We start from the raw sequence: 13,151 nt of genomic DNA on the forward strand, positions 1-13,151 counted from the left end.
TTCTCTTTAGTATATCTTTTTAATGTATGTGCTTTTTTTTGCGTCGCGCTGAAAATTATTTGCATTATTGAAATTACTTCAATTCTCTATTAATAGCAATTGACACCAGTTAATCACCAACTTTTATATCAACAATTGATTATGATAGTCTCATATGTGTCATTAATCTTCAGTTATTGTTTATTGTTGGCGAGAGGAGCTGACTTCATTCATGACCCTTCCAATGACATAGACATCAATCTAGTTGCAACATGGTCCACCACAGACTTCAAGTTGAATTTACTTGAAAGTATTTCATCACATAACCATTCATTATATTTGCAAGCCGTATTACATATATTTGATATAAATAATGAAGATTCTGAAGATAGCCCCATCGAATCGAATTCAGAACAGTCGAAGTATACTGATATTATCACCAAAGTGAATATTGAAGAAGAATCAAAAGGATTTATAGATTTTGATTTGATATATAAAATGTACTCCCCTCGAATTCAAACTCATTATAAACACTATAAAAATGAAGTGGAACCAATTTATTCAAAGAGATTGATCGAAGAATGTACCACCGATTCTTTTGGAAATCAAATTTTAACTGACAAGAAAAAGAAACATGACGCATGGGTGGTGTACAATAAACAACTATATTGTTCAAAGGATGATCTTTATGCTTTGAAGACTGATAAATCGTCAGATGCAGACATTTTACCTTTTGACAGGGTAATAGGAGAGAATAACAAGGCTCCATTGTTGGTATTCTATGGTGATCATGAGTCAAATCAATTTAGAGAATTTTTTGAGAACTTGTATGAAAGTGCTAAGTCTGGAAAAATACGATTTGTGTGGAGGTATGTACCAAGTCATACTGGTAAGCTTGAAGAACTAAATGGATATGGAGTCGATTTGACAGTAAAAAGAACAGATTATGTTACCATCGATGATAGGGATGTAACAGGAAAGACAAAGGAAGAATCTCGATCAAAATCATCTAATTTAGATATCACTTCCGATTTTTTGAAAATTCAAACTTCACAAGAGCTTAAGCCAGTAAACAACGAAGAGTTAGAAGATTTGGGTGTCCAATTAACATATTTTATCCTCAACAATCAATATAACAATATCTCACAATACGACTTTTTAACACAATTACTTGAAGAATTCCCCAGATATGCACACTATGTATCCAAATTACCTAAAACTGAGATTTACAAAAAGGCTAGAGAGCAAATGCATCATAACGAAGATGTTGGATTATCAACTAGCTCTTATGATTTGTACGTAAATGGTTCACCTATTAATAAGTTAGACTTGGACATTTTTAAATTGTACGAAAAGATCAAAAAAGAGCTCAAATTGATTAATCATTTACAAAGTCTTGGATTTAGTGTTGAGCAAGCAAAGCTTCTTCTTACGAAATTTGCTTTGATTACATCTGTCAAACAAACTCAATTCCGTTCGGGAAATTCTGTAATGGGAAATAATGAAAATAGATTCAAATTATATGAAGATGTCTATGATAAGTCAAATGGAGTAGTTGTGTTTTTGAACGACATTGAAAAAGATGATGGTTATCAGCAATATTCAACAGATAGAAAGGATGTGTATCTTGGCCCAAACTCATTCATGTTAAGATCGAATCAAATTCCTCCACTAAGAGAAAATGTTCATGACTTAATATTTGCCGTTAACTTAGCCAACAAAGAGCAATTAAGGGTTATGTTTACTTTATCAAAGATTATTTTAGATAATGGTATTCCGCAGCAAGTTGGTATTTTACCGGTTATTGGTGAAGATCCAAAAGATTTAGAACTTGCTGAAAGATTCTACTTTTTAGTGAAGAGTACAAGTGTTCAAGAAGCGTTGGCATTATTGTACAAGTATTTTGAAGCACCTGCTCTGGATGATGTCGAGACTTTGTTACGATCTGTCCCAGTGCCTGATGATTTCAATTTTGATCTTGAAAAGTTCCAATCCACTTTAAGGAAATACTCCATTGATACTGCATCAGTAATATTTAATGGTGTTATCTATGAATTGACCTCTCCAAATTGGCAAATAGCTATGGGTCAGCAATTATCTCAGGATATCGCATTGTTGAAGAGATACATTGAGGATGATAGAACCAAGGGAAAATCTTTGAAGAGCTTGTTATATCAAAATGCTAAATCAGAAAGAAATTTAAGAATCATACCCACGGAGCCAGGTGATATAATATATAAGTCCATTGATGAGGACTTAATTTCCAAATCTATTAGATTCAGAAAACAAGATAGGAGCAGAGATATAACAGGTTCCTTTTGGTTGATTGGAGATTTTAACAAACTTTCAACCATTAAACAGCTTATCAACATATTTGAAGTTTTCAAGAAAAGTGAATACGATACACATATTAGAATCTATAACACTGGTACTAGAGTGAAGTTAATAGACTCTATTATCAAAAGCTTCAAGTTATCTTCATTGTCAACAGGAGATATTAATAAGATTATAGAAAAGCTTTCGAAAGTTAAAGATTCAAAGTCTTCTCCAGACCAAGAATCTATAACTCTTTTGGAATCAAAGCACTTACCACTGAATCATGAGTATTTATTGCTTAATGGTCGTTATTTCCGTTTGGATATCCCATTGTCGAACAAAGATTTAGAGTTAATGTTGGAATACGAATTTAGTCAAAGACTAGAGATCTTTAATGACATAGTTAATGCATATCCAGAAAAATTCAGATACAAGAAAATTCTCGAGTTTAACATCCTTGAGAAGAAATTAGAAACTCACGATTGGTTCGACGTATTATCTGTATTAGTTACCAAATCATTCCATGTTGATGACAAATTATACGTTTCTGATGTGAATAGATTCGACTTCAGCAAGTTGGACTTAGGAAATGCTATTGAAGTATTTCCTTATAATCTGCAAAAGAAAATAGATTTATTTTTGATTATAAATCCGATTGACGAATTTGCTCAGAAGGCTATTAGCATTATCAACTCATTTAAGGATTTTCCATTTGTTAACACCAGAATTTTACTCCAGCCTCGTGTAGAATCTGTTGATGGTGCAAAGATTAATAGATTTTATAAAGGTGCTTTCCCATCCACCAAACTTGAATTTGATGCTAATGGAAGATTCAGCTCATCTAACGGAGTCAAGGTGAAGAATATGCCAGGTTCTACTGTTTTTACTACGGATATAGATGCTCCATCGAGCTGGGTAACTACTATAAAAGGAAGTCCCATTGGTGTTGATTTAGACAATGTCATGTTTAACAACTATGAGATCAAATCAATATATGGTACCTATCAACTTAAACATATATTGGTAGAAGGTTTTGCAAGAGATGTAACAAATGGGAAACCTCCAGCTGGTGTTTCTATAGAATTAACAAATGGGTTTATCTCAACAGACACCAGTGTCATGTCCAATTTGGGTTATTTTCAATTGCAGGCTAATCCTGGAGTTTGGAAATTTCAAATTAAGACTGGAAAGAGTAAAAAGCATTATTCATTATTATCAAGTACCGAAAATAAATTTTCAGCTAATACTATCCCAAACGATTTTGATGAGTTAGCTATTTTGACAGTTCGCGGATTGCAAGTTTATCCAAGGTTAAAGAAGAAGGATGATTTCAAAGAAGTCTCTTTCTTGAATGATGTTGAAGATGAAGATGTTGCTGAAAACACCAAATCCGCTGGACTTATGAATTCATGGTTTACAAAAAAAGATTCAAAAGAACCAAGTCAAGCTGACATAAATGTATTCTCAATAGCAAGTGGCCATCTATATGAAAGATTGATTTCTATAATGATGGCTTCGGTTAGAAAGAATACCACTAAGCTGGTTAAGTTTTGGATTATTGAAAATTTTGTATCATCTCATTTCAAAGTGTTATTACCTATATTAGCAGAAACATATGATTTTGAATATGAGTTAATCACTTACAGATGGCCCAATTTTCTTAGAAAGCAACGTGAAAAGCAAAGAACGATTTGGGGTTATAAGATTTTGTTTTTGGATGTGTTATTTCCTCAAGACTTAAAGAAAGTAATTTTTGTTGATGCTGATCAAATAGCTAGAACAGATCTTTTCAATTTAGTTAATGTGGATTTGGAAGGTGCACCATATGGGTTTACTCCTATTGGTGAATCAAGAGATGAGATGGAAGGGTTTAGATTTTGGAAGCAAGGGTATTGGCAGAATGTCTTAAAGGAGGATCTTAAGTATCATATCAGTGCATTATATGTGGTTGATCTTGTTAAATTCAGACAAATCACTGCTGGTGATAGATTGAGATCACATTATCAAAAGTTATCATCTGATCCAAATTCATTATCTAACTTGGATCAAGATCTCCCAAATAATATGCAAAGACAAATTAAGATCTTTAGTTTACCTCAAGAATGGTTATGGTGTGAGACATGGAATTCAGATAGTTTATTAGCAGATGCAAAAATGATTGACTTGTGTAACAATCCATTGACAAAAGAAAATAAATTAGATGTGGCTAGAAGGTTGATACCTGAATGGTCAGTATATGATGAAGAAATAGGCCTATTAATCGATCAAGCTCAAGACATAGAACAACAACAGCAACAACAACAAGAGGAACAGGTACAGGAACAGATCCAAGACGAAAATGAAGAAGATGAACATCATTTGGATGATGAAGACGAGTATGACCCATTTAACGACTTTGACCATGATGAATTGTAAATAGATTATCATAATTAATATATAAAATTTGCAGCTTTTAACATCCATCATGACTCATGAAAATCACATGCTTACAGAAAGCCAAATGTGTTGCGGTAACGGTGCGCTCTCTCATTTTTTTTTCTGTTTGACCCATCAAATTTTTCAGTCCACGCACGTTTTTTTTTTTAGTTTGATTAAAAAAGATCACAGAACTTGAGTTATACGACTAAACCAGATTAACTGAAAGTATCAACAATAAAGTCAACATATTTAAGAGGTATATAGATCCGATCTTTTCGTTAAGAATAGGATTTAAGAGTGCTGATAGAGAAATACAGACAATAAAACTATCAACATCAGAAGACCCCAACTCCTCCCCCTCATTTTTACTTTAATTATTATAGTCATTCTTTTTAATCAACCGTCGAAATGAAGATATCCGATAAGTTAAATCAAGCTCATTCATCACCTAATCCTCCTCCTGCTACGTTCTCATTCGAGTTCTTTGTTCCTAAGACATCGCAGGGGGTTCAAAATCTTTATGATAGAATGGATAGAATGTATGATTTAAATCCAATCTTTATTGATATCACTTGGAATGCAGGTGGTAGATCATCTTCTTTAACCAATGAAATGGTCTATACTGCTCAATCAACTCTAGGTTTGGAAACTTGTATGCATTTAACTTGTACCAATATGAAAGTTGAATTGATTGATGAAGCTTTAGAAAAGGCTTATAAATCAGGTTGTCAGAATATATTAGCTTTGAGAGGTGATCCTCCATTAGATGGAAGTGAATCTACAGGTGATTTCAAATACGCTAAGGATTTGATCAATTATATTCGTAAGAAGTATGGTAATCATTTCAATATTGGTGTGGCAGGTTATCCTGAAGGTCACCCTGAAGAAGATAGTGATGATGATCTCTTGAAGTATTTAAAAGAAAAATGTGATGTTGGTGCTGATTTTATCATAACTCAAATGTTTTATGACGTTGAAATTTTTATTAACTGGTGTTCAAGATTAAGAAAGATTGGTATTAATATCCCAATTATCCCTGGTATTATGCCAATTTCTACTTATGCTTCATTTGTTAGAAGAGCTAAATGGTCTGAAATTCACATTCCTCAACATTTCTTAGATGCTTTAGATCCAATTAAAGATGATGATTTCTTAGTTAGAGAAAAAGGTACCATCTTATTAAGTGAAATGTGTAAAAAATTATTAGATTCAGGTTATGTAAATCATTTACATTTCTATACTATGAATTTAGAAAGAGCAACTATTATGATCTTAGAACAATTGAATATCATTGAACCAGTTAAATCTCACGATATTATTGGTGGTGCCGAATTACCATGGAGAAAATCATTACATCCTCAAAGATCGAAAGAATCTATTCGTCCTATCTTCTGGCAAAATAGAAAATTTTCTTATATCACTAGAACCGCTACTTGGGATGAATTTCCAAATGGTAGATGGGGTGATTCCAGATCTCCTGCTTTTGGTGACATCGATCTTTGTGCTACTGAACTTTTAAGACAATCTCCAAAGAAAGCATTAGACTTGTGGGGTATTCCTCAATCATTAAAGGAATTATCAGAATTGATTATTTCTTATTTAATGGGAGATTTGAAATCTTTGCCATGGTCTGATGGACCTATTGGTGAAGATACTGCTGTTTTAGTTGAAGGATTAATCAACTTGAATAACAAAGGTTTCTTCTCCATGAATTCTCAACCAGCCTTAAATGCTGTCAAGTCTAATGAAAAGGTCTTTGGATGGGGTCCAAAGAATGGTTATGTTTATCAAAAACAATACTTAGAATTCTTTTGTCATAAGGATTTGATTCCAAAGTTGTTGTATAAGATTGATTCTTTCAACAACAATGAAGGTGAATCCTCTTCAAGTGTTATTAGTTACTATGCCGTCGATAAAGATGGTAATTTAACTACTAATTGTAAAGATGACGATATCAATGCTGTCACTTGGGGTGTTTTCCCAGGTGAAGAAATTTTGCAACCAACTATAGTTGAAAAGATTTCCTTCTTAGCTTGGAAAGACGAAGTTTACAGATTATTCAGTGAATGGGTTAACATTTTACAAAGTAACTTAGTCGAAGCTGATAAAGAAAAAGTTCAAAATTTCACCAAATTGATTGAAGAATTCACTAATGATTTCGTGTTATGTAATGTTGTTAACAATGACTTTATCGATAAGAATGAAACCATTTTCAATTTGATTGAAGGTTTAAATGTTCCTGATTTAAACTAACCTTCAAGCTACAGTCCAGCTACCATTTACTAATGATTTAGAGTCATCTATTTCTAATTTTTTTTATTCCTATTCTATTTTTTTCTAGTTTTTTGCTTACATTTTTATTGTTTTCCCAATGCTTTAATTCACTTACGCAGGTCAAAAAGAGATCAACTCAAGGAGCACTCAACGTACTCCGTTATTAAGATTAACTTCAACATTTAATCTTAATATTATCCCCGTTTTAAAATGCGATTACTCGTATTTAATAATGATTACGATTTATGATCAATAGTTACGGTTTTTATTTTTCACATATTATTTTGCATATCTTATTTCTGAAATAGTTACTTTCAGTAATAATCCCTTTATTCATTTCAACAATAGTTTATTTCAAACCCATCATTTATTTTTATATTTTTAGTTTTTAAGTTTGGTATTAAAAGTCTCCTGTGTATAGTGGCATCCTCAACGGTATGGTTTATTCTTAAAAGGTTCAAAGAGAATCATTTATTAAATTTGGAAGAGTTATATATTTATATTCTATAGTCTATTGTGTATTATAAAATAAAAGAAAATTCTTTCATTTTTAAATTTAAAATTAGATTCGAAAGTTTGTAGGGTATATAAAAGAAAGAAACTAAAACGGAAAAGAAGAAATTTATACAAAAAACCAGGCGAATTCCTTTTGAGTAAATTGTAACGCCTTACATAGTAAGGAAACTAAAAGTCATATAGTTCGACTTCAGCATTAAAAGAAAGAAATTAAAATAACAATCAAGGCGGACATGAATCCAGTAGAAGCCATTCTTGAACTTGCTCCTGCTTCATAAGTACTAAGCAATGGTGTTGTTTCGTTGCCTTGTGCTGAGTATGGTGGTTGAGAAACAACAATTGGAATTGATGTAGTTAAAGAAACTAATGTAGAAGCTGACGAAGTGATGCAATTGTTTTCAGCATCACATGAAGTTGATGGTAAGTAAGATGTTGAATAAATAGTAATGTCGGAATAATAAGTTGTGATTTGGGAGGATGTAGCTGGAACAGATGAACCCACTTGTTCAACTAGAGTAAGAGCAGTCAAGGAAGTAGTTTCTTGAACTTCAGCTTCACTACTTGGAGTAAATGAAACAGCATCTACAGATGCGTTGGTTTCTTCAGCAGCAGTTGACTCGGTGGTAGATGCACTTGAGCTTGGTTGAGTTGTTAAAATTGAACCAGTAGAAGCGGCAGCAACAGTCAATGAAGATTCAGATGGAACAGCAATTATACTTTGTTCAACACTTGATGAAGTAGTTTCTGTAGCTATAATGCTGGAATTGATTTCACTAACAATAGAGGTAACGGTTGGTGTCACTGTATGGAGTGTAAGCGAAGCTACTTCACTTAATAAGGATGTAGAAACACTTGCGGCACTATCTTCTTCAGCTTCTTCAGCAGATAATGGACAGTAAGTGGTATAAATCGATGTTACTTCATTATCAGTAACAGTGACAACGGATGCACCGGTAGTGACCAGGGAAGATTGACAAACTGTTCCTTCACAAGAGCTTACAACAATAACAGTGGTAATAGGACTCTCGGTTGAAGTAACTTCAGTACTGGAAGCTGAGGCATAATCCGAAGTTGTAACAGAACCGGAAGCAGCAATTCTAGTTGAAGATGGAACAGCCGATACTGCGGCAACAGATGATTCAGCAACAGATGATTCAGCAACAGATGATTCGGTGACAGTTGATTCAGCGACTTTAATACTAGCATCAGAAGACGACTTAGAAGTATCAGCAAGTTCAGAAAAAGTTGAGACATTAGAGACAGTCTCTGGTGTAACACTAGATGTTCCAATTTCACTTGGGGCATAAGTAGTAGTAATAGCCGTAGTAGCAGTCAATGGACAGTAAGTAGTGAAAATAGTAGTAACCTCATTATCTGTAACAGTAACAACGGTTAAACCAGTTGTAGCCACAGAAGTTGTACAGCCAGCTTCATGACAAGAAGTAATAGTAACGATAGTAGTAGATTCTGCAGTTACGACAACAGAAAGAGTAGATTCAACTAAGCTTACTGATGGAACATTCTCAGATGTAGCAGCCACGGATGTTGAAATAGCTGATGACAAGACGGAATCAGCAGTTGACACACTAGTTTCTGAGGATACAACTGAAGAATCAATAGCTTCTGCAACCGGAGAGGTAACAGGACTGTCTGAAACGCTTGAGGATGTAATGGTAGTACTAGTAGTTGAACTTGAAGTAGTTGAGATAATTGAACTCGATTTAGCATCAGCATCAGAACTTTCAGCAATTGAAATAGATGAAATAGAAGCACTAGTATCGATTGAACTAGAAATAATAGAAGAGCTGGAAGTAGTAGAAGCAATGGATGAAGTGGTACTAGAAATGGTATAACCACTTGAATTGATAACAGTACTGGAAGTATTGGAAGTACTTGATGTTGACTCACTTGAGCTTGCAATAGATATTGAACCGGAACTAGTAGTGGAGACAGTCAAAGTGGATGATGGACTTGAGGTTGTAGAAGTACTAGATGAACTTGCAGTAGTGGAGGTACTAGAACTTGTAACAGCACTAGAAGAAATGATTGAAGAAAAACTGGAAAAAATACTAGACAAACTAGATGTAGTAGAAGTAGCAGCAACTGAAGAAGAAGAATAGTAACTACTAGTAGAACTAGTAGCTGGTGTGGATTCAACTTCATATTCCTCAACTGGTCTGGTTGTAGTTAAAGGACAAAATGTAGTATATGAGGTTTCAACTTCATGATCAGTAATGGTGACAACGGTAACACCTGTAGTAGCAGCTGATGTAGAACATATACCATGGCTACATGAAGTAATAGTGACAACAGTAGTAGAATCGGCAGTAACAGTAGTGTATGTGGTAGTTTCAGGAATTGAAATTTGAGAAGAAGTACTTGATACAGTGGAGTCAACTGTAAAATAAGAAGATTCAGCTAAAGAAGAACTTTCAACGATTGAACTTTCAATAGCAGAACTAGAAGATGCAACATTGGTTGATGTAGTAGATGAACTTGGGATGATAGATGAAGAAGTAAATAAACTGACAGTAGTGGATAAAATAGCAGAAGTGCTTGAAGGAGTTGGTACACTTAAAACTGAAGTACTGATATCTACTGGTCTGGTAGCAGTTAAAGGACAAAATGTAGTATATGAGGTTTCAACTTCATGATCAGTAATGGTGACAACGGTAACACCTGTAGTAGCAGCTGATGTAGAACATATACCATGGCTACATGAAGTAATAGTGACAACAGTAGTAGAATCGGCAATAACAGTGGTATATGAAGTAGTGTCTGAGATAGAACTTAATGAAACAATACTAGAAGTTTCAGAAACGGTGCTTGATTCTGGAAGACTACTAGTTTCGAGAAGAGAACTGGATTGAATGTAAGCTTCAGGGGTTGAACTTGATGAAACGATAATACTAGTTTGAGGAATGGAGGTAGCCGAAACGATACTGGAAACTTCAGCGGAGCTGGATTGTGGGACGCTAGATGAGGAGCTAATACTGGAGGTCGTAAATGATGTTGTTGGGATTTCTGATGTTTGATCGTCACAATCAGATGTTGTTGGAACTTCAGTAGATTTATCATCACAATTAGTTGAGGTTGGTTCATCATCTTCTTCTTCGCAATCAGTTGAAGTTGGTACATTGTCTTCATCATCCTCATCACAATCGGTGGAAGTAGGAACAATATCTTCTTCTTCTTCTTCACAATCAGAATCTTCCTCTTCAACCTGATAACCAACTTTATTTCTTCCATATAAAGCAATAATCTCATTTATTTCTCTTTGATAGTTCTGAGTTGTGTAGGTAGTAACAGTAGCAGTTTGTTGAATATATGGACTTGTATTTTCCTTAGCGAGACCAGCAGTAACACCAACAGTCAAAGCAGCAATTGATAAAATAGTTTCAAACTTCATGATTAAATAAATATCTGATTTTCTTTGAAGTTTTAACAGAACAAGAGCAAATCAAGTTCTTTCTTAACCAACCCTGGCCATGGATGATGGATATATCATTACCCTTATATATTCCATGAAAATTGTATTCTAGATTCATATCTGTTTCACAAACAAGGTTTACATAGACATGTTTGTTATTCATTACCCAATTAGGCGGTGACAATGGTAAAAACAATTAAGCCCACGGATAAAAATTTGCAGCATAGTAGTAGCCATGTTGAAAACAAATTTGAAACACACTTAGACGACTTTGAAACATTAATTTTTTTTTTTGCAGTATACCTCGTTTAATTTCTTTTTTTTTTCCAACTCTCTGCAAACACTGTTTTAAAAAAAAGAAATTATATGATACTAGATGTAACAGAGCTAATGAAAGACATGCTTCATACTCTTATTGGAAAGGTATATTCTATTATTGAACGTAAGAGGCAATAGTAATCATAATAAGAAGTTAGAATTCTTTCCATTTGCCGCAAATATACGCCCTAGATACAAGAATGTACTCAGAATTATGCGAATTATAACCTCGTATATATTTAGACAAACTAGTAAATACAGAGACTCTAAATTAAAAAAAGCTTGAATTGTTTTAGACGAGTTAAAAACAAAGATTATGTATAAAATGTATAACTTTATTTTACAGATTTAACATTTCATTTTAATCCTAGTAAGCCCTTTTCGTCTAGATCAGTTAGCGACCAGGGTCTAATATTCTCCATTTAGATACTTTAAAGTTTCTAAATATACTTTTGCTTCAGGAACAAAGGCGGGCAATCGCCAGATTATTTTACTAATAGACGATTTATATCAGTCTCTCTCAACGAGTGCATTCCCTGTACGTCATTCCCGAATTGAACTATTTCTTGTCAATCCTATCTTTAGTAAAAGTAATACACTTTTAAGTGGTTCTCAGATCCAATTTCAAGCATTGCATAAACAGCAATTTGCTAGACAAAATAGAGTTTAAATGTTGGCTTCCAACCGGTTCTCAATATAGTAGTTCTAACCATATTGTATCTTTGAGTCGGCAAACAATAACATGAGTTCATTCTAATGTACCAATTCTCCAAATTTCTAATCCCATGATTTTAAATTTCCCAAATTTTTCATCTACTTGATCATTTAGAATTTCGTTTCCAAAAGTTTCACATCTATAAGTAACCCCCTTGTATAATGATTTATCAATATATAATCCATTTTGTCCATTTGAAGATCCTATTGATATAAATTGACTGTTTGAATATATGATATTATCATTGATACCGGTATACATGAAGGCTTTAAATCTAAAGGCTTCTTTTTCTTCATCTGGTAAGGATGTTGCATGCGATAAGGTTCTTGGATTATACAGCTCGCATTTCCAAAGGAAACATTCTCCATTCCCATAATATCTTTTATGTTCCATGATTTTTAAGTTTTCATTTAGATAACATCCAAATTTGGAATTCTTTTCATCCTTTATGATCAAGACGTAACCTTGAGGTCTTCTTGTTTCAAATGCATTGAATGTATTGGCAGCTCTTCCTACTACCATATTCTTAACAATGGCATCAGCATAACCCTTTTCAACTTTCTTTTTCTTTAGTTGTTGTAACTGAAATTCAGGATCACAATGACGATATAAGGTATTCAATGAAATCCCATGTTGTTCAAGGGAGTAGACCAAGTTCCATTCATCAAATAACTGTAGTCTTGCTGGTAATAGATTTCTTATATTATTGGCCAACTCATCATCCAATAATTTATGTTTAGTACTAGCTTTATAGCCTTTCAATGATAATGGTGACAAAGGGGGGAGATAAGTCGAGCTTGAAGAGCTCGACCTTGACACTCGTGTGGAAGATATTGATGGTGAGGGAGACTTCCTTCCTATTATTCTATCGAAAAATGTAGATCGTTTACGAATTTGTGGAGGTGGGGCAGTCTGTTCTTTGTTTTGAGTTGATTCAGATTCTTTTTCAACTGGTTTATCTGAGTTTGAATCATCATCACTCAAATCTATTAAATTTTCAGTGTCATCTATCTCATAAGTGTCTACGTAATCACCGTATTCTTCTGATTTCCTCCCGGATTGATTAAGGTTTGACATGTTTAGCAATGATTAGAATGTCCTATTGTTGATTGAGATGAGTTATGGTTTGGTTTGGCTCTGAAATGCTTTTTTTAAGATATCAATTGAACTATAAAGTAAGCCTCA

The 13,151-nt window shown here is 33.7% G+C and overlaps 4 protein-coding genes across 4 annotated transcripts; 2 read left to right on the plus strand and 2 right to left on the minus strand. All coding sequences in view use genetic code 12, as the record gives it.

Moving 5' to 3' along the window:
• Positions 1-53: 53 nt before the first annotated feature.
• Positions 54-4,671, plus strand: KRE5 (Kre5p; the record flags this gene model as incomplete). The annotated part of the gene is made up of 2 exons (XM_064905427.1): positions 54-927; positions 967-4,671. Coding segments are annotated over exons 1-2 (4,491 nt in total), but the record flags the coding sequence as incomplete, so codon positions are not given.
• Positions 4,672-4,915: 244 nt separating this feature from the next.
• Positions 4,916-7,332, plus strand: MET13 (methylenetetrahydrofolate reductase (NAD(P)H)). Its single transcript, XM_064903506.1, has one exon. The coding sequence runs from the start codon at positions 5,122-5,124 to the stop codon at positions 6,964-6,966; it is 1,845 nt and encodes a 614-aa protein (XP_064761564.1). The 5' UTR covers positions 4,916-5,121; the 3' UTR covers positions 6,967-7,332.
• Positions 7,333-7,699: 367 nt separating this feature from the next.
• Positions 7,700-10,912, minus strand: PGA18 (Pga18p; the record flags this gene model as incomplete). The annotated part of the gene is made up of 1 exon (XM_064908226.1): positions 7,700-10,912. The coding sequence occupies one exon, from the start codon at positions 10,910-10,912 to the stop codon at positions 7,700-7,702; it is 3,213 nt and encodes a 1,070-aa protein (XP_064761565.1).
• A 1,087-nt stretch (positions 10,913-11,999) lies between these two features.
• On the minus strand, positions 12,000-13,043 carry OXR1 (Oxr1p; the record flags this gene model as incomplete). The annotated part of the gene is made up of 1 exon (XM_064908227.1): positions 12,000-13,043. One exon carries the CDS (start codon positions 13,041-13,043, stop codon positions 12,000-12,002), a length of 1,044 nt encoding a protein of 347 aa, XP_064761566.1.
• Positions 13,044-13,151: the final 108 nt, after the last annotated feature.

This window comes from Scheffersomyces coipomensis (assembly GCF_036884675.1).
Source record: "Scheffersomyces coipomensis strain NRRL Y-17651 chromosome Unknown DFJ63scaffold_4, whole genome shotgun sequence".
NCBI classification, from domain to species: domain Eukaryota; kingdom Fungi; phylum Ascomycota; class Pichiomycetes; order Serinales; family Debaryomycetaceae; genus Scheffersomyces; species Scheffersomyces coipomensis.